General features: G+C 45.1%; 1 protein-coding gene and 1 non-coding gene across 4 annotated transcripts in view; one reads left to right on the top strand and one right to left on the bottom strand.

Moving 5' to 3' along the window:
* LIMK2 (LIM domain kinase 2) overlaps positions 1 to 26,727 on the bottom strand; it is a 68,369-nt gene that overhangs the window by 35,871 nt on the left and 5,771 nt on the right. For 2 of the 3 annotated variants that reach the window (XR_747701.2, XM_010360670.2), the window contains exon 2: positions 17,393 to 17,492. The exons of the other annotated variant lie outside the window; for it this stretch is intronic. Coding sequence is in view for 1 of the 2 variants with exons in the window: in XM_010360670.2 (XP_010358972.1) it covers positions 17,393 to 17,492 (100 nt within the window). In the remaining variant the exon portion in view is untranslated. The remainder of the gene's footprint in view (positions 1 to 17,392; positions 17,493 to 26,727) is intronic. 3 annotated transcript variants of the gene reach the window in all.
* On the top strand, positions 21,314 to 21,422 carry LOC115893003. Its single transcript, XR_004052966.1, has one exon. It is a non-coding gene; the product is annotated as a U6 spliceosomal RNA (small nuclear RNA).

The raw sequence follows: 26,727 nt of genomic DNA, 5'->3' as shown, positions 1-26,727 counted from the left end.
CTACATTATAGTAGCAGTCATCCTTCTAAAACAAGGGTCCCGGGCGAGCGCGGTGGCTCATGCTTATAATCCCAGCACTTTGGGAGGCAGAGGCGGGCGGGTCACCTAAGGTCAAGTGTTCGTGACCAACCTGGCCAACATGGAGAAACCCCGTCTCTACTAAAAACACAAAATTAGCTGGGTGTGGTGGTGTGTGCCTGTAATGCCAGCTACTGGGGAGGCTGAGGCAAGAGAATCGCTTGAACCCAGGAGGCAGAGACTGTGGTGAGCCAAGATCATGTCATTGCACTCCAGCCTAGGTGACAGAGCAAGACTCTGTCTCAATAAATAAATAAATAAAACGTCACAGCAATTCCCAGCTTCACAGGGTTATGAGCATTAAATGAGAACATATGTGAACAAGCCCACTTCAGTATCCGGCTCATGGAACTCAGTCAGTGTTTTATCTGCTACTCCTGTAATGTGATGTCATGTTCACAAACACCAGGTAAAAGACAGTATTTGGCATCTTAGGTATCACGGAAAGAGAAAAGAATTTGCCATCTGGATAGAACTTTAGAGATTTAGTCTAATCCCTTGTTTTATAGTTCACGAACTTGAAACCAGGAATGGAGAATTGGAAGCCCAAGACATATGAGGATACCAAGTCACATGAAATGTGTTCAGATTTTCAGACTGGGAGAATTATTTCCCAATATATTGAAAAAAGAAAATATGTTGGCACAGTGATGGAACCATTGTTAGTAACTTCGGAGAAACTATGGAGAATGGGGGCAATATTTCCAAAGTATAATGTTCCATATCTACTATATACCAGGTGCTGGGGATGTATTCATGAAATAAAAACGGAGATAGCTAACTGGCCCAGTTTTCAAAAAGGAGGAAAAAGATACTGGAAAAAGTAACCTTATGATCCTTTTGCTTTAATTCCTTCACAAAATTCTAGGCAGATGATGGAATAAGTGGACAGTAAGCACTTAGAAAAGGAGCTGATCATTAGGAGTCAGCAGTAGTGAAACGGTAGTGACTAGTTAGACTTGACTTCATGTTTTCACAGGGTTACTCATCATGAGACCTTCTCTTGGATTTCCACAGGCATTTGATAAACTCTTTCCTGATAGCCAGACAGTAAGAATGTGGGCAGGAAATCTAGAAAAATCACATACAAGAACTCAACATACCCACCAATTTGAGGCTCTGAACTGTACAGGCAGGATTCCTGAATACCTTGCTAGAGCTCACACTGAGGAAAGGGCATGGGATTTGAGCTCAGAAAACTTTTCTTTTAATTTCAGTGCTGCCCTCCCCAGCAGCATAAACTTGGATAAATTATTTAACATCTCTGGGCTTCCCTTGCCCTGCTTGTGCTGTATTCCTCAAGAGGTTGTTGCAAGAACTAAACTAGATGATGAGTATAAAAGGCCTTTGTAAACTGAAGATGCTTTATGAACATTAGTTATTATCACTGTTCTAGTGCTGTAGTTGCTCATCATGGGGGTCCTGGATTATACGTTACTTTACTAGGTATCTGTGGACACCTGGTATGGGTCAGGCCTATGCTGGGCACTGAGAGTACCTAGTGCCTGCCTTCACGTAGTTTGATCTGGTGATAGGCAGATATGGCCACAGGGTCCTTCCTGGGTGTGATGTGCTTGAGGACACATTGAAGGAACCTTCCTAGAAGAGAATGAATGCTCTGTCAGAGCAGGGCCTGGAAAAAGGAGGAGAAGACAGCACCTGAAGGAGATGTAGGAAGCTACAGAAGGAGTTAAGAGAGCAGAGGTTTGGGGAACTCCCAGGTGAGTCATCAATGGAGTAGGGCAGAAGGTGACCAGAGACGTTCCTGAGGGAACTAAGGTTCACAGAGAAGGTTGCTGTTTAAGGTCACAGATCTAGGAACTGACAAAGCTGGAGTTTGACCCAAGTCTTTGGACTCCAGGTCCAACATACGAAAACTGCCTCAAATAACTATTTTATTCTTGCCATGTGATTTACAGTAATATTTCTGAAAGTGTAACTAAAGGAATAGCAGCATTGGACCCTCTGGTCAGCCTGTTGAAAATGAAGATTCCTGGGCCCCACTTCAGGTATACAGAATCAGAATTGCTGAGATTGGGGCTAAGAATCTGCATTTTAAACAAGTCCCAGTGGTTCTGATCCACACTAACAATTGAAAACCAATGCTTTTCTTTTTCCTAAGTGCTTTTCCACTTGATTTCATTTTATTCTCACAATAACCCTCAGAGGCAGGCAGGATAGATCACTATCATTACCTTGTTACAAACGAGAAAATGAATTTACAGATAGTTTGTTCATCTTCTTATCCTGAATGTAGCCTAATAAAGGTTTGATGATTGACATTTTGTTAAGCCTTGGCTCAGCAGAGACTTTCACCCTCCTGGTGCCACTCTTACCCATTTGTAACCCCACAGTAGCTGTCTCTCTCTTTCTTCGGTGACATGGCAGCAGTGCTCATGTTATGGTATAAAAAGGTGATTCTAGGTCAGGCGCGGTGGCTCACACCTGTAATCCCAGCACTTTGAGAGGCTGAGGTGGGCAGATCACAAGGTCAGGAGATTGAGACCATCCTGGCCAACACAGTGAAACCCTGTCTCTACTAAAACACATAAAATTAGCTGGGAGTTGGGGTGCGTGCCTGTAGTCACAGCTCCTCGGGAGGCTGAGGCAGGGGAATCACTTGAACCCAGGAGGTGGAGATTGCAGTGAACTGAGATTGCGTCACTGCACTCCAGTCTGGTGACACAGCGAGACTCCATCTCAAAAAAAAACGGTGATTCTAGAAGATAGCGTCGTTCCATGACAGCGCTATCTCTGGAGCTAAAACAAATTTCAAACAAACAAACAAACAAACAAACATGAGGGATGACATTAGCCAACTTCAGAAATGGTGCTTCTGCAAAAGTCAGTGCTGCTGATGAGAGTGGAGCACCCTCTGATCTCAGCAAAATCTCTATAGGGCATCATCGGGAAGTCATGACCAGAATACAGCTGACACACAGAAGAAAACAACCTTAACTCAAGTCTGGCATGAGGTACTGAGGGTTTTTTTTGTAATCGTAAGGAGGATGGAGAAAGAATTTGTTAGCACCCTTCCAGCACTGCCCATGGGAGAAGGGACTCTAGTCTTTGGGGGGAAAATGAAAAGGCAAAATAAGCACAGCAGGTTGCTACAGTTGCAGAAGGCATGCCATTCCTTGAGGCCCTGGTTTTGATGGTTTAAGACTTAGGGATGACATTTACAGACTGAGGTCTTAGTCTATATAAGTTTGAGCTTATCTTACCACCTCAAAAGACAAGCTCTTGCCTAAAAGAATATTGTAGAGCAAAGAGATGGTAATGGTGCATACTGGATGGGCTTTATTCAAGTGTCCGAAGAGTCGTTCAACAAATAACATCACTCACCCAGCAAACACTCTGAGTGCCCACTACATTCTAGGCACTTTGCTAAACTCTGGGATGCAAAGACAAACTAGATACGGCTCCGCACTTGGAGAATTTCATACTCTAAGAGTGATGCTAGATGTGTAAACAAATATTGACATGGATTTAACTGAGGTATGAAGAGAATAACAAAGAGAGAAAAAGTCTCTGATTGGTGGGGAGAGGTATGGGTGGATTTGGCAGGGGACTCCTCCACAGAAGATGGGATGGTATTGGCAGTCTCTAACAGGCTGATTGCCAGGCAGATAAGAGGCATTCTGGCCTGAAGGAACAATATGTGCAAATGCGCTGAGGCATAAAGAGTATGGTATGCTCACATACCACTGAGCAGGTCTGTAAGCTCTTGTGCAGGGCACCTGTGGGCAGCAATTAGAGCAGAGGCTGGGATGGTGAAAGAGAGGAGGGACAGAGCACTAAAGACCAAGTCTGCTAGGCTAAAGAGTTGCCTACAGGGAGTGAAGAGCTATCAGAGGTATTTAAGCAAGCAGTGATTCCTAACAGAACGCAAAGCCTGAAACGCCAAAGAGAACTCTGATCTTTAGTTGCCAGTTTGGCTCTTTGAATGGGTATAAATGCCTAAAATCTACAGTTGGCCGTGTATATGCCCACGTGAAATTTGCTGGCCAACTAGTGTTCACTAACAGCAGAGCATGCCTTTGTCCTAGGGCCACATCTCTACTGCCTTGTCATTTTAACATCTGAGATTTGTCTATATGGGCTGTAAGCAGATAAGCATGGAATCGCAACCCCTTATAGCTAATCATTCACCATTGCTCCATGATACTAATTAGAAAACTGAATGTCTAACATTGAGTATCAAATGCTGTGCTAACATGGACATCCTTCTCCAGGCTGCACTGGGAAAAATGCTTTGGATATCTCAACAAATCTCTAGGCAATTCAAGGAAAAAAGCCCTCGTCTGGCAGGGAAGACCTGAAAAATCGCCCTGGTTAACAGAAAATCTGCTGTGTGGTCTTAGGCAAGCCATTAAATCTCTCTGGGTTTCAATTTCTTCCTCTGTAAAAAGAAGGAGTTATGTGAGCAAAAAATTCCATACCCATTACAGGTCAATGCTTAAAGAAGCAATGAGGAAGGGGGTGTGATCAAAGGAAGGTCGGCTGGTCGACCACGCAGAGAACTCTTCAAGGCTGATGTTATCTTGGTGAATGACCCTAATCTAGGCCTAGCTTTTGGCCTTTCAGGTTTTTGGCCTTCCTAATGTCCAGAGAGGTGTAGACATTCTGCGATGGTTCTGACCTAACCATTTATCAACCTCTCTGTACACTTATGAATTGACTATTAAAATCAGAACACCCATATCCCCTATACAGGTACTACTTCCAGACCCTTCCTGTTATTAAGAATCCCAGGAAGCTGAATTAGGCATCAGAAGGTTACTCTGTGAGCATGGACTTAAAATAAAGGGAAATGAGCAGCCACTGAGAGAAATTTCATCCTGGCAGTGGTGAGTCAGCCAAACTAGCCCTGCTTGCCACAAAGGACCCTATTCTGGTAACCAAATCTAGATTCAGCATCTTTATCTGAATACAGTACTAGTTTTGCTTCACTAACTTTTCACTTTCCATTTCACTGCTGGCCACTTATTTATTATACTGGTGTTTTTTTTTTTTTTTTTTTTTTTTGGAGACAGAGTCTCACTCTGTTGCCCAGGCTGGAGTGCAGTGGCGCAAACTTGGTTCACTACAACCTTCGCCACCTGGGTTCAAGCGATTCTCCTGCCTCAGCCTCCCAAGTAGCTAGGATTACAGGCACCTGTCACCACGCCCGGCTAATTTTTGTACTTTTTTTTTTCTTTTTAGTAGACACAAGGTTTCACCATGTTGGCCAGGCTAGTCTCAAACTCCTGAGCTCAAATGATCTGCACCTTGGCCTCCCAAAGTGCTGGGATTACAGGTGTGAGCCACTGCGCTCGGCCTTATATTGGTTTTCAAACTAAGTTTTAATTGAAAAAATAACTACTTCTTTAGATATGTGCAACAATCACCAATTCACATATTATTCAGCCCTGGCAGACATTCGTCTCTCTAATAACTAATAACAAAGAGCAAACATTCATGAGTGCTGTGAATAGTGTTCCCAGTGCTACATACACTTTTATTCACAGTAATACTGTCAGGGTAGGTTGTAAGGAGGTAGGTAGTAAGTTTGTATCTCCATTTGTTTCTTTCTTTCTTTCTTTTTTTTTTTTTGAGATGGAATCTCACTCTACTGGAGCGCAGTGGCACGATCTCAGCACACTGCAGCCTCCACCTCCCAGGTTCAAGCTATTCTCCTGCCTTAGTCTCCCAAGTAGCTGGGATTACAGATGCCTGCCACCATGCCTGGCTAATTTTTGTAATTTTAGTAGAGACAGGCTTTCAGCATGTTGGCCAGGCTGGTCTCAAACTCCTGACATCAGGTGATCCACCCACCTCAGCCTCCCAAAGTGCTGGTGGGAGCCACCGCGCCCAGCCTCCATATATATATACATATTTTTTTTTTTTTTGAGACGGAGTCTTGCTCTGTCACCCAAGCTGGAGTGCACTGGCCAGATCTCAGCTCACTGCAAGCTCCGCCTCCCAGGTTCACGCCATTCTCCTGCCTCAGCCTCCCGAGTAGCTGGGACTACAGGCGCCCGCCACCTCGCCCGGCTAGTTTTTTGTATTTTTTTAGTAGAGACGGGGTTTCACCGTGTTAGCCAGGATGGTCTCGATCTCCTGACCTTGTGATCCGCCCGCCTCGGCCTCCCAAAGTGCTGGGATTACAGGCTTGAGCCACCGCGCCCGGCCTATATATATATTTTTGAGATGGAGTCTCACTCTGTCGCCGAGGCTGGAGTGCAGTGGCGCGATCTCAGCTCACTACAAGCTCCGCCTCCTGGGTTCACGCCATTCTCCTGCCTCAGCCTACAGGCGCCCGCCACCATGCCCGGCTAATTTTTTTTGTATTTTTAGTAGAGACGGGGTTTCAGTGTGTTAGCCAGGATGGTCTCGAGCTCCTGACCTCGTGATCCGCCTGCCTCAGCCTCCCAAAGTGCTGGGATTACAGGCGTGAGCCACTGCGCCTGCCAGCCTCCATATTATTTTATTTTATTTTATACTATGTTCATTTATTTATTGGGACAGAGTCTTGCTGTGTCTCCCAGGCTGAAGAATGAGTTCAGCTACTCTAGCTACCAAGTTCTCGGGGGAACTGCCAACCTATTCACCCCATTCCCCATCATAAATCACCTATAAGTAAAAGATACTATGCAAGTATTCCATTTTTTCCAGTCTATACTGAATGTGTATCTTTGGTTAATGCCATCTTTCAAATATAAAATTTAAGAAAACAAAATGAAACAAAACAAACTTATGATTGGAATTGAAATTTTTCAGATTTCAGGGCAATTCATAATCAGTTTGGTAGCTAGAGTAGCTGAACTCATTCTTCCTCTCTTGCCCTACTCTCCGGAGGTATCTAGGGCTTGTTCCTGCCTGGAGTGTAGCTACAGAGAAGTGCAGCTCGAGACCTACTGCTGGAAAGAGGGACTCCTGGGGTCAGCTTCTCTGGCTTCTACTCACTATGGGATAGCTCCTCTGAGGGCAAAAGATAAAGCTTTAACTTATCACCCTGACACTTGCAGGCAATTTTCTAAAACAACCCAATGTCCGGAACTGATTCCTTCTTGCCATTTACAGTAACTACAGCCACGGTGGCTGCTATAGGAAGGATGTGGGGAAGGGGAAGGGGAAGGGGAAGGGCAGGGAAAAGCCTGACTTACATCATATCTCTTGGCCACCTCTAGCAATTCATTCAACAAATATCCCTTCTATGCCAACAATATGCTCAGTGATGACACAATGAGGGGCAAAAACCCCATAGTCCATGACCAAATTGTTCTATTAGAGGTCTTAAGATATCATTAAGGAGATGAACACATGAATAAATGTGAGATTAAAACTATTTTTTTAAAAAAGCCTCAAAGGAAAGGTCTATGAAAACATAAAACAGAGACCTATTTTTCAGGGTGAGGAATTACTTCTGTATTTCTCTGAGCCATCCAGGTAAAGATCTAAATGATAAGCAAGAGTTAAGTGAAAAGAGAGTAAGGGGGCATTCCAGGCAGAGGGAGCAGAACGAACAAAGCCCTTGTCAGAAGAGAAGAGAGGCTGAAATGCAGGGAGCAGGAGGTTGTGGAGATGTGGAGAGAGGCCAGATTATGGAGGGCTCTACTGTAGGCCAAATTAAGGATTTTTTTTTTTGAGATGGAACCTCACTCTTCACCAGGCTGGAGTGCAGTGGTGTGATCTAGGCTCACTGCAACCTCTGCCTCCCAGGTTCAAGTGATTCTCCTGCCTCAGCCTCCCAAGTAGCTGGGATTACAGGCACACTCCACCACGCCCAGTTAATTTTTGTTATTTTTAGTAGACACGGGGTTTTACCATGTTGGCCAGGATGGTCTTGATCTCTTGATCTGCCTGCCTCAGTCTCCCAAAGTGCTGGGATGATAGGTGTGAGCCACCGTGCCGGCCCAGTTAACGTGGCAGGTGCCTGTAATCCCAGTCACTTGGGAGGCTGAGGCAGGAGAACTGCTTGAACCCGGGAGGCAGAAGTTGCAGTGAGCCGAAATTGTGCCATTGCACTCCAACCTGGGGAACAGAGTAAGACTCTGTCTAAAACAAAACAAACAAAAAAATCACTCCTTCCAACTGCTCTACAGATAATAGATTAGGGGGTGCAGAGTGACTGTGGGAGATGAGGCTATTGCAGACATCCAGGTGAGATGATGGTAGCTTGGAACAGAGTGGAGGTGGGAGAAATAGAAAGAAGTAAACCTACCAAAACATAATTCAGAGATTAAACTGATAGGCTTGGATATGCACGATGAGAGAGAAGAGGTATCAAGGACTCCTAGGTTTCTGGCTTAGGCACTGGGTGGATGATGGTGCCTCTCAATGACACACACGTTTCAATGGAAGAGGAGCCAGTTTCAGGGGGAAGAGAGTGAAAGTCCAGCAAAGTCTAGAGACGAGAGTCTGAAGTGCCTGGAAGACATTCAAATGGACAAGCCAGGTTGATAGTACAATATATGGGTCTAGAGCTCAGTGGAAAGGTTTAGGCTGGAGACACTGATTTTAGGGTCATCAGTCTGTGGAGGACAATGGAAGCCATGAGTGTGTGTAAGACTGCCTAGGGAGAAAACAGATAGCACGCCTGAAGGAATGGTATCATCTCAGAGCTTGACAAAGAAGGATAAGCAAACAGGTACTACCAGAGAAGTAAGAGAAAACCAGGACAGTATGGAATGTCACGAAAGCCAAGGGAAGAGAACATTTTAAGATTGACAGATACTAATAATAAATGCTAACATCTGTTAAGTCCCAGTCATGGCCAGGCATTAAGCTCAGGACTTTGAATACACGATTGAATTTAATGTGCTTAACAACTTTTTGAGGTGAGAGCCATTTCCCTTTTCATAGACAAGGAAACTGTGGCAAAGAGTGGTTTAAGCAGCTGACTCATGGTCAGGTGGCTGGTAAGTGAAGCTGGCATTTAAGCCCAAGCAGCCTGACTCCGAACTCGATCCACTTTTCTCTAACACAACCCTTAGTGCAGTTTGGGAGGTCATATAAGATGAAGCCTGAAGAGTGGTCAGTGGACAGGCTGATGAGGCTGTTATTTGGAACATTACTAACGGAATGTTGTTTCAGGGCAGAAACAGAATGGAAGCCAGGCTGGAGCCCATGGTTAGGAATGCTCCATGACATTCTCTATTTCCAGCTGTCTTAGGGAACCAGTTAAGAGACCAGGCCAGGCGCCGTGGCTCATACCTATAATCCCAACACTTTGGAGTTTGAGACCAGCCTGGGCAACAGAGCAAGAACCTGTCTCTACAAAAAAAAAAAAAAAAATTAGCTGGGCATGGTAGTGTGTGCCTGTAGTCCGCTACTCAAGAGGATTGTTTAAGCCTGGGAGATTGAGGCTGTAGTAAGCTATCATCATGCCACTGCACTCCAGCCTGGGCAATAGAGCAAGATCTGTTTTAAAAATAAATAAGGGCCGGGCGCGGTGGCTCAAGCCTGTAATCCCAGCACTTTGGGAGGCCGAGACGGGCGGATCACGAGGTCAGGAGATCGAGACCATCCTGGCTAACACGGTGAAACCCCGTCTCTACTAAAAATACAAAAAAACTAGCCGGGCGAGGTGGCGGGCGCCTGTAGTCCCAGCTACTCGGGAGGCTGAGGCAGGAGAATGGCATGAACCCGGGAGGCGGAGCTTGCAGTGAGCTGAGATCTGGCCACTGCACTCCAGCCTGGGCGACAGAGCGAGACTCCGTCTCAAAAAAAAAAAATAAAAATAAAAATAAAAAATAAATAAATAAATAAATAAATAAGCTGGCCGGGCGTGGTGGCTCAAGCCTGTAATCCCAGTACTTTGGGAGGCCAAGACGGGCGGATCACGAGGTCAGGAGATCGAGACCATCCTGGCTAACATGGTGAAACCCCGTCTCTACTAAAAAAATACAAAAAACTAGCCGGGCGAGGTGGTGGGCGCCTGTAGTCCCAGCTACTCGGGAGGCTGAGGCAGGAGAATGGCGTAAACCCAGGAGGCGGAGCTTGCAGTGAGCTGAGATCCGGCCACTGCACTCCAGCCTGGGCGACAGAGTGAGACTCCGTCTCAAAAAAAAAAAAAATAAATAAATAAATAAATAAGCTAATTAGGCCGGGCGTGGTGGCTCATGCCTGTAATCCCAGCACTTTGGGAGGCTGAGGCAGGTGGATCACGAGGTCAGGAGATCGAGACCATCCTGGCTAACACAGTGAAACCCTGTCTCTACTAAAAACACAAAAAATTAGCCGGGCATGGTGGCGGACACCTGCAGTCCCAGCTACTCGGGAGGCTGAGGCAGGAGAATGGTGTGAACCTGGGAGGCGGAGCTTGCAGTGAGCTGAGATCATGCCACTGCACTCCAGCCTGGGGACAGAGCAAGACTCCATCTCAAAAAATAAAAAATAAAATAAATAAATAAATAAGCTAATTAATGAATTAATTAAGAGGCCAGGCTAGTATGCCAACTCCACATCCCCCACAGTGCCTTATTTGATGGCTTTTATATATAGCAAATGACACTTGATACATTTGGATAGTTAATATAAGATGCACAATGCTGCTATATGCTGCTGCTAATCCTTCACGTTAAACCATTCTAATGTTTTCAGAGTCCTTGATCATCACAACTACTCCATGAGATGGATTACTTTTATAACATTTTACAGATAAGAAACTGAGGCTCACGGGGGCTAAGGAACTTGCCCACAGTTACACAGTTAGCCTAGCTCAACTAAGACTCAAATCAGATTTTCTGTCTCCAAGTCTACTGTTTTTTTTCCCTGGGAGTCCTAGTGGAAAGCGGACTCTCTTGGGAGCCAGGGAGACCTGAGTTCAAGTATCAGCTGTGTGACCCTGGACAAGTTAATCCACCTTTCTGGGTCTTCCTGTTTTAGTATAAAATGGGGGTTGCACTGGCCAGGCACAGTGGCTTACTCCCATAATCCCAGCACTTTGGGAGGCTGAGGCAGGAGGATCACTTGAGCTCAGGAGTTCAAGATCAGCCTAGGCAACATAGTATTAATAAGACCTTGTCTCTACTTAAAATAAAAAAAATTGGCAAGTTGTGGTAGCATGCCTGTAGTCCGAGCTGCTTGCAAGGCTGAGGTGGGAGGATTGCTTGAGCTCAGGAGGTTGAGGTTGCAGTGAACTATGATTATACCAGTGCACTGTAGCCTGGACAACAGAGCAAGACCCTATCTCAAAAAAAGGTGGGGGTTGCAGGGTTATTTTGAGGACTGAATCAGATAATCTAAGTGTGGTTCTTAATACAACATTTAATTAATATCAGTGTGGTTCTTAATACAACATTTAATTAATATCAGTTATCTATCTCTGGCCTCACCTCTCTCCATTTTTCTATCCCTGCCTCCTATTGCAGCTTGAAGTGTCTATGGGTCCTTAGTTCTCTCTTCCCAAAGTAAAGAGCAGGATTAAGGCACATTCAAAGTCATATGCTGCTGCTACATCCTAGGAGTACCACTCTGTGGTCAGGCTGGAGTCTCTTGTGGGGGCAGAGGAAGACCCAGATGTCTGCCCTTCCTTCCGCTGTCAGACAGGCCCCAGCCCCCTGTCCAATAGCCAGCCTTAAGGATCTACTGGCTGGCTATTTCCTAAAACATAAACTGGACAAACGAGTAAACACCTTCTGGAGAAGGCCACAGCCAGAATCAAAGGTTTAGGCTAGTAAGTGTGGCAGCAACATCAACAGAACAACAGCAGATGGCAGGGTTGCTCCACTGACTCTACATCAGGAGCCTGAGACCCAGAAGAAAGTTAATAGCACTTTTGTTGACATTTTAGAGTCTATGAAGCCTTTGAAATAATACCCTTCAATGTTATCTGACACCACCAGTGTGTGGCAGGCAGGGTGAGGGCTTTTTACCCCATATTATAGAAGAGGTAACTGAGCTTCAGTGAGGTTAAGAAATATGCTTGTATTCAAGAATGCCAAGAGACTCTTGCAGGCAAGGAGTAAGAATGCCTGAGTTCAAATCCCAGCTATGCTACCTGTTAGCTCTGTGACTTTAAGCAAGTAACCTCCACTTCCCTATTCTTGAAGTAGGTAAGATCAGTACATTTTATTGAGTCATTGTAAGGATTAAATGTGCTATGCATGTCATATGCTTAGGAGGGTGTCTGGCACAGAGTACTCAATAAGTGGTACCTATTACTGTAATTATGATTCTACCAGGCTTGCTTAGATGGGGATGAGGGAGAGTAAATGAATGTGGCTTTCAGCATCACAGAAAGTACCCTGCTGTCAGCCAGCACATTACAACACAGTCTTTGGTTGCTACGTGTGTTATTTCTTCACTGGCCTTCCTGGAGTCACTAAATTTAGCGGAAACAGTCTGTTGCCTGATGCAGTGACCACAGTCTTCTATCTGCATTAGCCCTTTTCCAGGGTATAGGTATTAGTAACCACTTCTCAAAAGTGAAAGCTCAAATAGTCTTGTGTTTGCGATCCTGAGAAAGGAGGTCCTGAAAGTTCCCAGGAGACTTAAGAGCGATGGATTTTCCTTCTGATAATGCTGTTAGGAACCAGGTCAAGCAATACAGACCTAGGCTGGGACCATCAAGACTAATAGGGGTAGCTTTTCTTCCCTCCTCCTAAGCCAAACACCTTTGATCAGGGTGAAGGGACAATCATCAGAAAAGTTGTCAAGGTCCTTTGGCTTGCTAACATGCCAAGAGGCTAGGTCACCATTCACAGCTCCACACTTTAACCTCAGCTACAAATGACATGCTCTCTGGCTACTCTCCTGGCCTCCCCTAAGGAGAGAGAGCCAGGTCCAGAGAACGTCAGAAAGGATTGCCCCAGATATAGCATTAATGGCACTGCTCAAGGAAAGGAAAGAGAGGTACTCAGAGTTTTAAAAAAGGCCTGTTGGGTTGGTCTGAGTACAATGGTGTTTACAAGTAATTGATCACTACCAGTTACAGATTTCTTTGTTCCTTTTCCACTCCCACAATTTCACTTCACTAGCCTAAAAAAAAAAGAAACAAAAGAAAAAAAGGAAAAAAATAAAGAGGCCTGTTGGGAAGGCTTGGAAGGACTGGTCAGCCATATATCCAGGAGATCCACAGATCCTAGCCAGCCGCCTAATCACACCAGCACAATTACTGACAGAGCTACTTTCAGTTTTGTCACTGGCCTCCATTGCACAGTCCCAGGTTCCAGCTTTAAGCAGCTTCCTGTTGTCCTGGGCACCTGAGGGTCTGCTGGAAGGTTAACAGACATAGGATTATGGATGTGGCTGCAGACAGGAGAATGGGATAATGTAAGGGGGAGATGAGGGGAGGAGTTTAGGGTGGACCCCAGCAATTTCTCCATTCAATATCCAGCCCCACCCCGTGACTAGGAAAACAAAGGTATTGGGGGAAGGGGAGAAGAAAAGTCACTTCCTTTATTGTAACTGTAGCCCAGCTGGGTAAGAGCAAGGCTGGAAGGGGACCATGAAGAATGAATTTCTCTGAGTAGCACACAGGGAGAGTCCTGCTCCCAGCAGGCCTGCACTACTCAGGTACTCTAAATTCATCAGAGAAACACTGGCAAGCTGGTGTGGGAGAGATCTTACAAGACCATTCAGGTTGATGCCCCTTGTTCCTCAAAACCCAGGTTATCTCTGGGGTCAGACAAATACAATCCTTCCTAGCCCTGAAGATTTTCCTCCAACTGGGGCAAAAGTCAAATTAGATCCAAGACAGTCACTCTTCCCAGGGCAAATTACCAGGCTCTATCTGAGGGTGCCATGTCATCCAGTGTGAATTTACTAAGGGAAAGCTCAGAAGTCAGGAGATGTGCTCCTTCAGTACAGCTAGATTAGAGTCTCTGTCCTCAAGGTAAAGCTGCAACTAGGAGACAGAACCTAGATACTCTATTTCCTCCACGGGAATGATATTCGGCTTGATTGTGTCAGGGCAGTTCAAAGTTGCCCTTAATCCCTGGGGCTCCACATCAGATAACCAATGAATGTATAGTAAGATAAATGTATACATGTAGGTGTATATAGACACACACTCACAGCATAATATAAAGTGACAGTTACTGATTATTAAGGGTTTTTTTTTTTTTCATTTGTTTTGAGACAGGGGTCTCACTTTGTCCCCCAGGCTGGAGTACAGTGGCATGATCACGGCTCACTACAGCCTTGATATCCTGGGCTCAGGTAATCATCCCTCCTCAGCCTCCCAAGTAGCTGGGACTAAAGGTACGTGCCATCACGCCTGACTAATATTTTTGTGTTTTTTGTAGAGGTGGAGTTTTGCCATGTTGGCCAGGCTGGTCTCAAACTCCTGGGCTTAAGCGATTCTTCTTTCTTGGCCTCCCAAAGTGCTAGGATTACAGGCATAAGCCACCATGTCTGGCCCTATTAAGGGTTTTCTATATGTCAGATACTATGCTAGTCACTTTGTATAGGTTATCACATTTAATCCTCACTAACAACCACGTGGCATGAGTAATATTCTTATCCTCATTTTACAGATTGGTGCCTGAAGCTCAGGGAAGTCACTAAAGGCTAGTTAATAAATTGCAAAGTCAGGATTTAAAACCATATTCTCATTCCATAGCCTGTACTCTTGGTTGCTTTTTTTTGTTTGTTTGTTTTTGAGACGGAGTTTCCCTCTTGTTGCCCAGGCTAGAGTGTAATGGCACAATCTCGGCTCACCGCAACCTCCGCTTCCTGAATTCAAGCGATTCTCCTGCCTCAGCTTCCCAAGTAGCTGGGATTACCACCATGCCAAGCTGATTTTTTTCTGTATTTAGTAGAGATGGGGTTTCACCATGTTGGTCAGGCTGGTCTCGAACTCCTGACCTCAGGTGCTCCACCTGCCTTGGCCTCCCAAAGTGCTGGAATTACAGGCATGAGCCACCACGCCTGGCCTGCCTGTACTCTTATCTACCATGCTAACATATCTTACTTCCTCTTTATGTGTCTGTGTACATGTTTATCTTTCTTTCTGTTTCTGTCTCTCTCTCTCTCTCTCTCTCTCTCTCTCACACACACACACACACACACACGCATGCACACAGAGCTAACAAGCTAGCATCTGACTAGACCTACAAATAACCCAAGACTTCAGTTCTAAGACCAGCTCTTGTCATCCATGGCCTAGGCAACCCTGAGCAAGTCTTTTTAGTTTCAGGCCTCTCGTCTATGATATAAATGGGTTATACCATATAGTAGGTGGTTTATTCTAGTTCTGAAGTTTTTTAGCTCTAGAAGAATCCAGAAATTCCAAAGATTAACTTGCTCTACCCTGTCCTGCTTATTTTGGATAGAAAATATTCATACACATAGGAAAACAGCAAAAACAAATATGAACATACGGGTTACATGCCAAGGCAAGACCCAACCTGTGAATTCATTGGGCTTTGATGTTACTTACTAGTCTCAGCTATAAAATGAAAGGGCCAGTCAAAGGCTTTAACTATAAGGTCCCTTACAGCTCTGACACTCTCTGCTCCTATCATACTAAACGGAACAGAAAAGACAGAACCAACTTCCCTGGGAGTAAAAGGGGCAAGAACCAAGGCAGTAAGATCCACAGAAAAGACTTGAGAGCTCTGAGTTACAGCTGAAAGGAAAGGATAATAAATAATGCTGGTTCCTCTCCAACTCTTCCAGAGGCCAGATGTCTCCAGGCCAATCCTGTACATGGTTCCCAGGGAAAAGGCAAGTGTTGAAAGGTCAACTCGATTACTTGGTACAAGCACATGGATGCTTTACAACAAGAGCTATGTGCGGGAGTTGGAATCTACAACACAAGGTGCCTGTCTAGTCTATCTCATTCTGTGCTCTTATATCTCAGATATAAGTCTACCTTATATCTGTGCTCATGTGATATAAGCACAGCCCCACCACTTCAGACCTTGGGGGCCAGGCATGCCCATTCAGCCTCTGGAGTGGACCACTCTTCTTTTTACCAACAAATTTCAACTATTTTATGTTGTGAATAATACAAAGATAAGTTCCCACCCTTGAGGATTCCAATTTGATAGGAGGAAGGAATAACCATTCACTGGGTATCTACCAAGTACTGGGTACACTGTATGTATTATTTCATTCAATCTCAAAAAGATTATTACCATTCATTTTCCAGATGAGGAAACTGAGCCTCAGACAGCAGGAACAAATCTGATTTGAAGTCTGTATAATTTTAAAGAAACTGAGCTGCCTACAAAAATAATGTAGCTATAGGCAGGGCACGGTGGCTCATGCCTGTAATCCCAGCACTTTGGGAGGCCGAGGCAGGTGGATCACCTGAGGCCAGGAGTTCAAGAACAGCCTGGCCAAAAGGTGAAACCCTGTCTCTACTAAAAATACAAAAAGTTGCTGGGCGTGGTGGCAGGTGCCTGTAGTCTTACCCACTCGGGGGGCTGAGGCAGGAGAATTGCTTGAACTTGGGAGGCAGAGGTTGCAATGAGCCGAGATCGCACCACTGCACTCCAGCCTGGGCGACAAAGCGATATTCTGTCTCAATAATAATAATAATAACAATAATGTAGCTATAATAAAGCTAGTAACAAAAAGTAGGAACCTAGGGAGGCATTCTATGGTGAGGAAGAGCTGGCTCGGCCAACCACATTAAAAACAACTCTTGGCTGGGCGCAGTGGTTCATGCCTGTAATTCCAGCACTTTGGGAGGCCGAGGTGGGTGGATCATTTGAGGTCAGGAGTTCAAGACCAGGCTGACCAACATGTTGAAACCTCATCTCTACTAAAATACAAAAATTAGCGGGGCATGGTGGCAGGCGCCTGTAATCTCAGCTACTTGGGAAGCTGAGGCAGAAGAATCACTTGAACCCAGGAGGCAGAGGTTGCAGTGAGCCAAGATCGCACCACTGCACTCCAGCCTGGGCAACAGTGAGACTCCCTCTAATAACAACATAACATAACATAACATAACATAATATAACATAACATAACATAACATAACATAACATAACATAACATAACATAACATAACATAACAATAAAAACAACTCTTGAAGTACCTGCATAATCTGTAGTGCAGCCACAGGAAAGTCACTCTTCCTGGGCCTCAGTTTCCTCACCCATAAAGTGAAGGATATGGGACAACCCTGGAAAAGGCTCCTCTCATCCCCCCACCCTGCCTCCAGCTGGCCCATTTGTGGCTCTTCCAATTTAACCTGGGTTCAGGGGGGCCACACTTGAGGTTTGGTCATGAGCTCTTCCTTGGTACATTCCTTTCTGTACCCTAAGATTGAAATTCTCAACTCAGAAGCTTGTTTCTGTGTTTTCCACCAGAACATGAAATAGTGCTTGGCCCATAGTACACTGGTAAAGACAGGAAGATAGGCCCACCTACCGGAAGCAAGAGCCGTGCCAGGTTTCGTTGACAGTCCTGTACCATATCTGGCTTGGAGCAATGCGGTCCCCACAGCCTGGACACCTCCAGACATCTTCACCTGCACACAAAACCAAGAGGTTGAGAGGCCCAAAGCAGCAGGAGGCAAAGGGACAGCATTCCTACCATGTAGAATAAGAGCATCTCATTTGAATTAATAGCATCTCATTTGAAAGGGTTAGGCCAATGCTCTGCTAGATGCACAGTTTCCGCCTCCACAAGATCTCTGGTAAGCACTTGTCCAACCTCTGCTCATCTCTCCAGGGACAAGGAACTCACGGCCTCAAAAGTAGTCTCATTCCATTTTCTAAAAATGGTTCTGATTATCCTTTTTTCTACTGAAACAAAACTTGCCTTTTTCTAGAACTTTCAGCCTTTGCTTATAGCTCTGAGAAGAAGAAACAAACACAATCTCCTTTTCAGTGTGAGCCCTTCCTATGACTATCCCAGCCAACAGCCAGAAACTTCTCCTCTCTGGGTTAAACATGTTATTGCCTTTTCCTATACCTCAAAAGCCCTGTTTTTTCAGATTTTTCCATCACCTAGTCCAAGAGCTCATTTATTCAATCAACATCATTGGTCGTCTAGATCAGCAGTCCCCAACCTTATTGGCACCAGGCACCAGTCTTATGGAAGATAATTTTTCCATGGACCCGAGGCTGGGGGTTGGGGGCCAGGGGAGATGGTTTTGGTATCAAATTGTTCCAACTCAGATCATCAGCCATTAGTGAGATTCTCACACGGAGCATGCAACCCAGATCCCTTCCATGTTCAGTTCCAATAGGGTTCACATTCTTTTTTTTTTTGAGACGGAGTCTCGCTCTGTCTCCCAGGCTGGAGTGCAGTGGCCGGATCTTAGCTCACTGCAAGCTCCGCCTCCCGGGTTTACGCCATTCTCCTGCCTCAGCCTCCCGAGTAGCTGGGACTACAGGTGCCCGCCACCTCGCCCGGCTAGTTTTTTGTATTTTTTAGTAGAGACGGGGTTTCACCATGTTAGTCAGGATGGTCTCGATCTCCTGACCTTGTGATCCGCCTGTCTCGGCCTCCCAAAGTGCTGGGATCACAGGCTTGAGCCACCCCGCCCAGCCCGGGTTCACATTCTTATGAGAATCTAATGCCACCACTGATCTGACAGGAGGCGGAGCTCAGGCAGCAATGCTTACTGGCCCGCCGCTCACCTCCTGCTGTGCAGCCTGGTTCCCAACAGGCCACAGACCCATACCAGTTGGCGGTCCAGGGGCTGGGGACCCCTGTTCTCTTAGATACAAAGCTCTTTGTATGTTGGAGGCTGTTAGATTACATAATCTCTGCTCCTTAAGAAATCCACTGGAAAAGAACTGCTCTTTCATACTGTTCATTTTTCACTTGGATGTTATTTCAGAGATAGAATCAAAGTACTATTTTAGCTCAGAAAAGGAAAAGTAATGGGTATAAAAGGGAAAGAACATTTAATGAATGCCTCATATATGTCAAGAACTCTGCTAGGTGCTTTCATAGACCTAATTTCATTTAATTCTCAAAACAATCCTGTGAGACAGGTATTATTATATTCACTTAATGGATATGAAAATTAAAACTTGGGCCGGGCACGGTGGCTCAAGCCTGTAATCCCAGCACTTTGGGAGGCTGAGACAGGCGGATCACGAGGTCAGGAGATCGAGACCATCCTGGCTAACACGGTGAAACCCCGTCTCTACTAAAAAATACAAAAAAATAGCCGGGCGACGTGGCGGGCGCCTGTAGTCCCAGCTACTCAGGAGGCTGAGGCAGGAGAATGGCGTAAACCCGGGAGGCAGAGCTTGCAGTGAGCTGAGATCCGGCCACTGCACTCCAGCCTGGGCAACAGAGCGAGACTCCGTCTCAAAAAAAAAAAAAAAAGAAAGAAAATTAAAACTTGGGGCGGGGGGCAGGGTTGACTGGCTAAGTGGTGGATCTAGCATTCAAACTCAGGTCTGGCTCATTCTAAAGCTTGTGTTCTTTCCATTCTACCGTGTCAACTCTTGTTCACTCCAATGAGGGGAACCAGGAAAGTCTTTGTAGAGGAAGCTGACACTTGAGCTGAGCCTTGCAAGCTAGGGAAGACTTACCTACCACTGGCTGAGAAAGGAGGGTGAAGGGTTGTGCGAGCTGAGAGACCAGCATAGACAAAAGCACAGTTGGTCCATGTACCTTCAAAAAAGAGAGGCCCCAAACAAAATACAATACTCCTGGTATGGCTCAGATGACAATTTCTTGAAATAAAGAGGACAGCTGAGATCAAGATGTGGTACCTGACTCAGCCCTAGAAAGCAGGACAAGGTTGTTACAAGACTCCCTTGTGTGCTCTGTGTATGCAGCTTTGTTCTCTCTGGGTAACTCCAGACTGCCACAGGCACAGTGACAGTCACCGAACCCTGTTTCACAGGCACAGGGGCCATGAATAGACAAAGCACAGTTCCTGGCACTTCAAGATTGCTCAACATCATTCTGGAGCGGCCAGTGTATACAGTTGTCCTACTTCTTCCCCAGAGAAGAGTTAAACAAGCTGGCAAGAGGCTTTAAACCACCACCTCAACCTACCCATTCCTCTCTTCTAATGCCTCAGTAATAGGATAAATATATGCCCATCACTCATTCTTCCTGGGTCTAAAATCCCAGACTCCTTGTCAAGAGGGGCCTTTTTGGGTTTTAGGTGCCAGTGGTCAGAGAGTATGCCATCACTCTCACAAACTCCAAGGTAGAAAGTCTGAGAGACTCATTCAAACCAATCCCAGGTTGGGTTACAAACAGCAGGCAAGACAATGAATTAGTAAGAGATTTTAATGAACACAAACATCCAAATGAATCTTCCAAGTTTTGGAAATATTTTTGGAACTCTTTTTTTTTTTTTTTTTTTTTTTTTGAGACGGAGTCTCGCTCTGTCTCCCAGGCTGGAGTGCAGTGGCCGGATCTCAGCTCACTGCAAGCTCCGCCTCCCGGGTTTACGCCATTCTCCTGCCTCAGCCTCCCGAGTAGCTGGGACTACAGGCGCCCGCCACCTCGCCCGGCTGGTTTTTTTGTATTTTTTAGTAGAGACGGGGTTTCACCGTGTTAGCCAGGATAGTCTTGATCTCCTGACCTGGTGATCCGCCCATCTCGGCCTCCCAAAGTGCTGGGATTACAGGCTTGAGCCACCGCGCCCGGCCTTGGAACTCTTACATGTAAGAGCTTTCAGGGTCAGTTTATGAGCTGCGCGCCCCACCTCCAGCAAATCCCATTATTTTAGAGCCGCACCTTGTTTCTTGTTTTTACTTTTTAACCCAAAAGCAATAGTCTCTAACCTGACCACCCACTTGCTCAACAATTCAATCTCTTGGCTCTGAATGACTTCTATTTCCAAAATTCAAACAGGATCAGGACTTTCCACTATGAGGATATTCAAGATAACTTGTTATTGCCACACCCTCCAGAGCTTGCCCTGCTTTCTCCAGTCTTGGGAAACTCAAAGGCATTCAGTTAACACTTACTTTAGTACCTGCTCTGGGTTAAGCATGAAAGACCCAAAAATCAAGACCCTCTACTCTCTCCTCTCATATCCACCTGGTTTCACTTTCCAAATGTCTCTCTAGTCCTTCCCTTTCCTTCACCTCAGTCCTACTTCAGATCTTTGGCTTCTTTTCCCTATCTACTGTACTCGTAACTGGCTCATCCACACTGCAAGCTATCTCAGCTCCAGGTTAGTCTCCCCAGTGTCCAGTGAACACAGGCTGCGCTACTCAGTATGACACGCCTGTTCTGGATCCCATTCCATCTTACTTCTTAGAAGAAGTGCACTTTTAGTTATCTTTACAGCACCCCTCTCCCTCACTGGTTCCTCATTATCATTTAAATAAGTTCAAGTCACTGCCATCAAAAAAACCTCTGGTACTCTTGCTTCAGTAGCACATACATTAAAATTGGACTGAGACAGGGAAGGTTAGCATGGCCCCTGTGCAAAGATGACATGCAAACTCCTGAAGTGTTCTACATGTTAAATCTAATTTTAAAAAAACCAAACCTCTGGATCCCATTTTCTCCTCTAGCTACCACACTTGTTTCTCCCCTTCACAGCCACACGTATGAAAAAGTTGTCTTGGGAGGCTGAGGTGGGTGGATCATTTGAGGTCAGGAGTTTGAGACCAGCCTGGTCAACATGGTAAAACCCCACCTCTACTAAAACTACAAAAATTAGCCAGGCAAGGTGGTGCGTGCCTGTAGTCCCAGCTACTCAGGAAGCTGAGGCAGCAGAAAGAATCACTTGAACCCAGGAGGTGGAGGTTGCAGTAATCTCGCCACTGCACTCCAGCCTGGGCGACAGAGCGAGACTCTGTCTCAAAAATAAATAAATAAATAAAAGAGGCTGGGTGTGGTGGCTCACACCTGTAATCCCAGTACTTTGGGGGGCCAAGGCGGGCGGATCACCTGAGGTCGGGAGTTTGAGACCAGCCATGACCAACATGGAGAAACCCCATCTCTACTAAAAAGACAAAATTAGCCAGGCATGGTGGTGCATGCCTGTAATCCCAGCTACTCGGAAGGCTGAGGCAGGAGAATGGCTTGAACCTGGGAGGCAGAGGTTGCAGTGAGCTGAGATCTTGCTACTGCACTCCAGCCTGGGCAATAAGAGCAAAACTCCGGCTCAAAAAAAAAAAAAAAAAAAAGAAAAAAGAAAAAAAGTTGTCTACACATCACTGCCCTCATTTCCTCACTTCCCACTTTCTGCATAATGCACTGCAATCTGGCTTCCACCCCCACCATTTCTCTGAAACTGTCGCACCGAGGTCAACAGTAACTGCTTATTGCTAAATTCAATGGACCCGCTTCAGTCATTCTTTCAGCAAATATTTATTGCATGCCAACTATGCATCTGACACTGTTTTGGGGAAAGAGGAGCAAACAAGAGAGAGATTTAACACAAAGCAAATATTAAACAATAATATAATTATTTATTGAGGGCCAGGCACAGTAGCTCATGCCTGTAATCCCAGCACTTTGGGAGGCCAAGGCAGGTGGATCACAAGATCAAGAGTTCGAGACCAGCCTGGCCAATATGGTGAAACCCTGTCTCTCTTACAAATACAAAAATTAGCCAGGCGTGCTGGTGGGTGCCTGTAGTCCCAGCTACTCGGGAGGCTGAGGCAAGATAATTGCTTGAACCCCGGAGGCGGAGGTTGCAGTGAGCCAAGATCATGCCACTGCACTCCAGCCTGGGAGACAGAGCAAGACGCTGTCTCAAAAAAAAATTAATAATAATAATAATTATTTATTTATAATTGGGGCAAGTGGTACAAAGATATCAAGTTCATAACTAGGAAAACAAGGGCAGGCAAAGTATTCCTTGAGGAAGTAATTTCCAAGCTGAGCTCTAAAGGATGAATACAAATTAGGCAAAAAAGGGGGAAGGAAGTTGATAACACTGGAGATGGGGGACATGTGTGAAGGCCCTGGAGCAGGAACAAAAACTTTTCACACATCATTAAAGTTGGCTATTGCTACCTCCAAAAGACTAGCAAACCATGTCTGGCCCCTGGTCTGCTACAATCCTTAAATAAACAATTACTGAAAGAGCAAATGGTCCTTACAATGTGGTCCCAAAGGACCCTTCTCTCTCACCATTCCTCACAAAAGAAGGCTCCAGTTACATGTTGACCTATTTTCTATTCCTGCCACCTTTATTCATGTACCTGCATCCTGACATTCACACCTCAAGTTATTCTTTATGTATAAGACAGCTTCTCTATCTTTTCCCTTAATCAAATTTCTTTTCTTTTTTTTTTTTGAGATGGAGTTTTGCTCTTGTTGCCCAGGCTGGAGTGCCATGGTGCGATCTCAGCTCACCACAACCTCCGCGTCCCGGGTTCAAGTGATTCTCCTGCCTCAGCCTCCTGAGTATAGCTGGGATTACAGACATGCGCCACAATACCCAGCTAATTTTGTATTTTTAGTAGAGATGGAGTTTCTCCATGTTGGTCAGGCTGGTCTCGAACTCTCAACCTCAGGTGGTCTGCCCGCCTCGGCCTCCCAAAGTGCTGGTATTATAGGCATGAGCCACCGCTCCCGGCCCCTGAATCAAATTTCTATCCTTTCTTTAAAGTTCCCTAAAATCAGGCATGCTTGTTTCATTTTGTCTATACCTATTTACATAATTTGTTATTTAATTACAGTTCACTGCATATGCTTCTGTCTCCTTCAGTCCCTCTCTCTCCACTCTCCTCCCCCATACCCCATTCAGAGAACTAAGGTGCAGGAATTGTAACTTTATTATGTTCTTATCTCCAGGGCCTAACCTTGGGCCTGGTACAAAACAGACATTCCTTTGTGTGGTGAACCCAACTGAAAATTTGGATTCAACTGCCAGCTATAAAAGCAATTTCCAAAGATAAGCTCCAAAGGTCAGCACAGATGATTCCACTGGAATAACTGTTCTGGCTCCCAGATTACCTATGAGGAGTCCCATGTGGATAAACCTGGCCTCAGTTTGCCTGTTATGCATTCACACTGCTTTTCTGTTAGAAAGTACCTGAGCAAAGATATTCACCCAAAGCACACAGCCTCCTAAGCCCAGACCCTCTTCAAGAGAACACGTTTGGACTCTTCAGCTCTCTTACAGTCTTAAAATTCATTGATCTAATTCTCTTACCACCTTTATTCTAGGAAATGTAAAAGAAATGCAATACTGCAGTGCAAAGTCTTAGGGATTTCTGTGAAGCCTAGTGGAGGACCAATCCAAAGTCCAGTCAGCTTCGGAAGTTCTTCCTTAGGAAAATATCTCATTGTACCAGGCTGTTCATTTTCTCCCTCTAGTGTTTACCTCTCATATTTGCAGACTTATCAACAGTGGCTACTGATTGTTAAGAGTCCAGAAAAGGAGTTTGATTAAGTAAATGTTCACAGCACCTTCAAACAATAAAGGACCTTATTAGGTGCTTAATAAACAGAAAACTGTGTTTTCAGTTATTACTGGAATTTGTTTTTTTTTTTTTTTGAGACGGAGTCTTGCTCTGTCGCCCGGGCTGGAGTGCAGTGGCCGGATCTCAGCTCACTGCAAGCTCCGCCTCCCGGGTTTACGCCATTCTCCTGCCTCAGCCTCCCGAGTAGCTGGGACTACAGGCGCCCGCCACCTCGCCCGGCTAGTTTTTTGTATTTTTTTAGTAGAGATGGGGTTTCACCATGTTAGCCAGGATGGTCTCGATCTCCTGACCTCGTGATCCGCCCGTCTCGGCCTCCCAAAGTGCTGGGATTACAGGCTTGAGCCACCGCGCCCGGCCTGGAATTTGTTGCTTTTAGTAAGTGTAACTGTGCAACATAAGGTGAGCATTGCAACAAATGGCTCATTATAGAGGTTCTCACCTTTAAGACCTTTTCAATCTTGGTATAAAATACATTTACTTTACATTCACTTTATGTATGCTTCTCTCTCTCAACTTAATTAGCAATGTGGCCTTCAAACAATCTGTGAATCCACTGGGGCAGGCACAAAAAAAAAAAAAAAAAAAAAGAAGAAGAAGAAAAATAGACTTGCCTAACCATCACAAAGGTATTGAAAGATGGCCCAGCAGGGACTCAAACCCATGCTCAGAGACTACCACGCCAGTCATATCTTTAATACCCTGCGCAGCCTCAGACAAGTCGAAACTAGCTCAAGAACACACAGCTATTCAGCAGAAGGGTTTGGCCTGGTATCCCCACACAGAGCCAATGCAGTCCCCACAATGTTCACCTTAAACTTGGTCTAAGAGCTTGGTTTCTGCTAATGAGTCCTTTTTAGGCTTCAAAATGGTGAGAAATCCTCAAGCACTGAGAGCTCATGAGACTCTGATGCCTAGCTTAAATCAACATCCTATCCTTTCATTTAAAAAAATCTTTGAAGCTTCTCATGTTCCACCAGACAATGAGAACCAAGAATAAAACTCAGCCAGTTCAGTGCAGCATAAAACAAGTATGGTAACCACTGGGCCCCTTGGGAACTGGCAGGTCAGGTGTATAAATCCCACTTGTTCTGGGACAAAGCAGAAAGCAGAAGGGCAGGGCAGCAGCTGCTGGGGAACAGCCAAGAGAAAAAGATCACATTTTAATGAAGTGATTATCAAAAGGACTAACAGTAATGATTAACATTCCTCTAGATACTCTCCCTGTAACCCAAAGGGTTTTCTTCCTCACGAGCTTACCAAATTTTATCAAAAGGAGTGCCTCAGGAAAAAAAAAAGGTCAGATGATTTTTAAAAGAGCTTGCGAGCTTCTCTAAACCTTATTGTTCTTTTACAAAAGGAGGGATAAAGTGATTTCTTCCAGCTCTGAGAGACTGACACCAAACCAAGGGCCTCTCCTTTTTCAGGTTAAGGCACAGACACAGGTATCTCAGAAAGTTTCCTTCTTGCTGTTGTTCTCTTCTTCCCTTCTTTAGTTTATTTGGAAAAATTTGTGAGGGGTAATGTATGTGTGTTTGAAACCTGGATCTGTCACTATTTGCCTCGGTGTCCTTGGGCAAATTATTTGACCTCTCTGAGCTTGTCTCCTAATCTTTAAAAAGAGGATAATACCACCTACTTTACAGGATTACCAAGTGGATTAATAGACATAATGTAATAGATGTGAAAATATCTCCCATGGTGCCAGGCACTTAGTTGGACCGATTTGTGAGTAACTTCCCTTCCTTCCTGCATGTGTGTCTAGGAAGTTGGCTGGGGAAAAGGTTAAGCTGAATATAGAAACTTCTAAAATCTGAAGGGAAGGTTTTCAAAACAAACTCAGCAAATTTTTTCTATGTGCCCATGTGCAAGGCACAGACTAGGCCAGGAATTACTGGGGCCCTTGGTGAGTACTCATGGGGTGTGAAGGGCATGGACATATACAGAAATAACATGTCAGAGAGGGACAAACCAGGTGCTACAGGCAAGACAAGCTCAGTACAGTAAGAGAATACACTGCAGAGTGACAAATGAGACAGATGGTTCTTACGGCTTTCAGGCCACCCAGGCTGTAACTTCCAACCAGAAGTTCACTTAACTGTGAATGAGTAGGCATTTTCTTATCTACGGAGGGCCTATACAAAATATCTTTATCAGAGAACTGGTTAACCAATTGATATATTCTCATATAGCAGTTCTCTCCCAGTTGTCAACGATAGGGGAAAAAAAATACTTTATGCCAGGCAATGTCCTAAGCACTTTGCAAGTATGAACTAACTGAATACAAAGATCCCATGAGACCAGGACTAGTCTTGAAGAACTATTATTGTTCTCATTTTACGGAAGAGGAAACTGAAATACTCAGCTAATAAGTGTTTGAGCTTGGATTAG

Source organism: Rhinopithecus roxellana, chromosome 13 (assembly GCF_007565055.1).
Source record: "Rhinopithecus roxellana isolate Shanxi Qingling chromosome 13, ASM756505v1, whole genome shotgun sequence".
In the NCBI taxonomy this organism is placed as follows: domain Eukaryota; kingdom Metazoa; phylum Chordata; class Mammalia; order Primates; family Cercopithecidae; genus Rhinopithecus; species Rhinopithecus roxellana.
The sequence above is the reverse complement of the archived record's forward strand: the minus strand, read 5'-3'. Positions and strand labels throughout refer to the sequence as shown.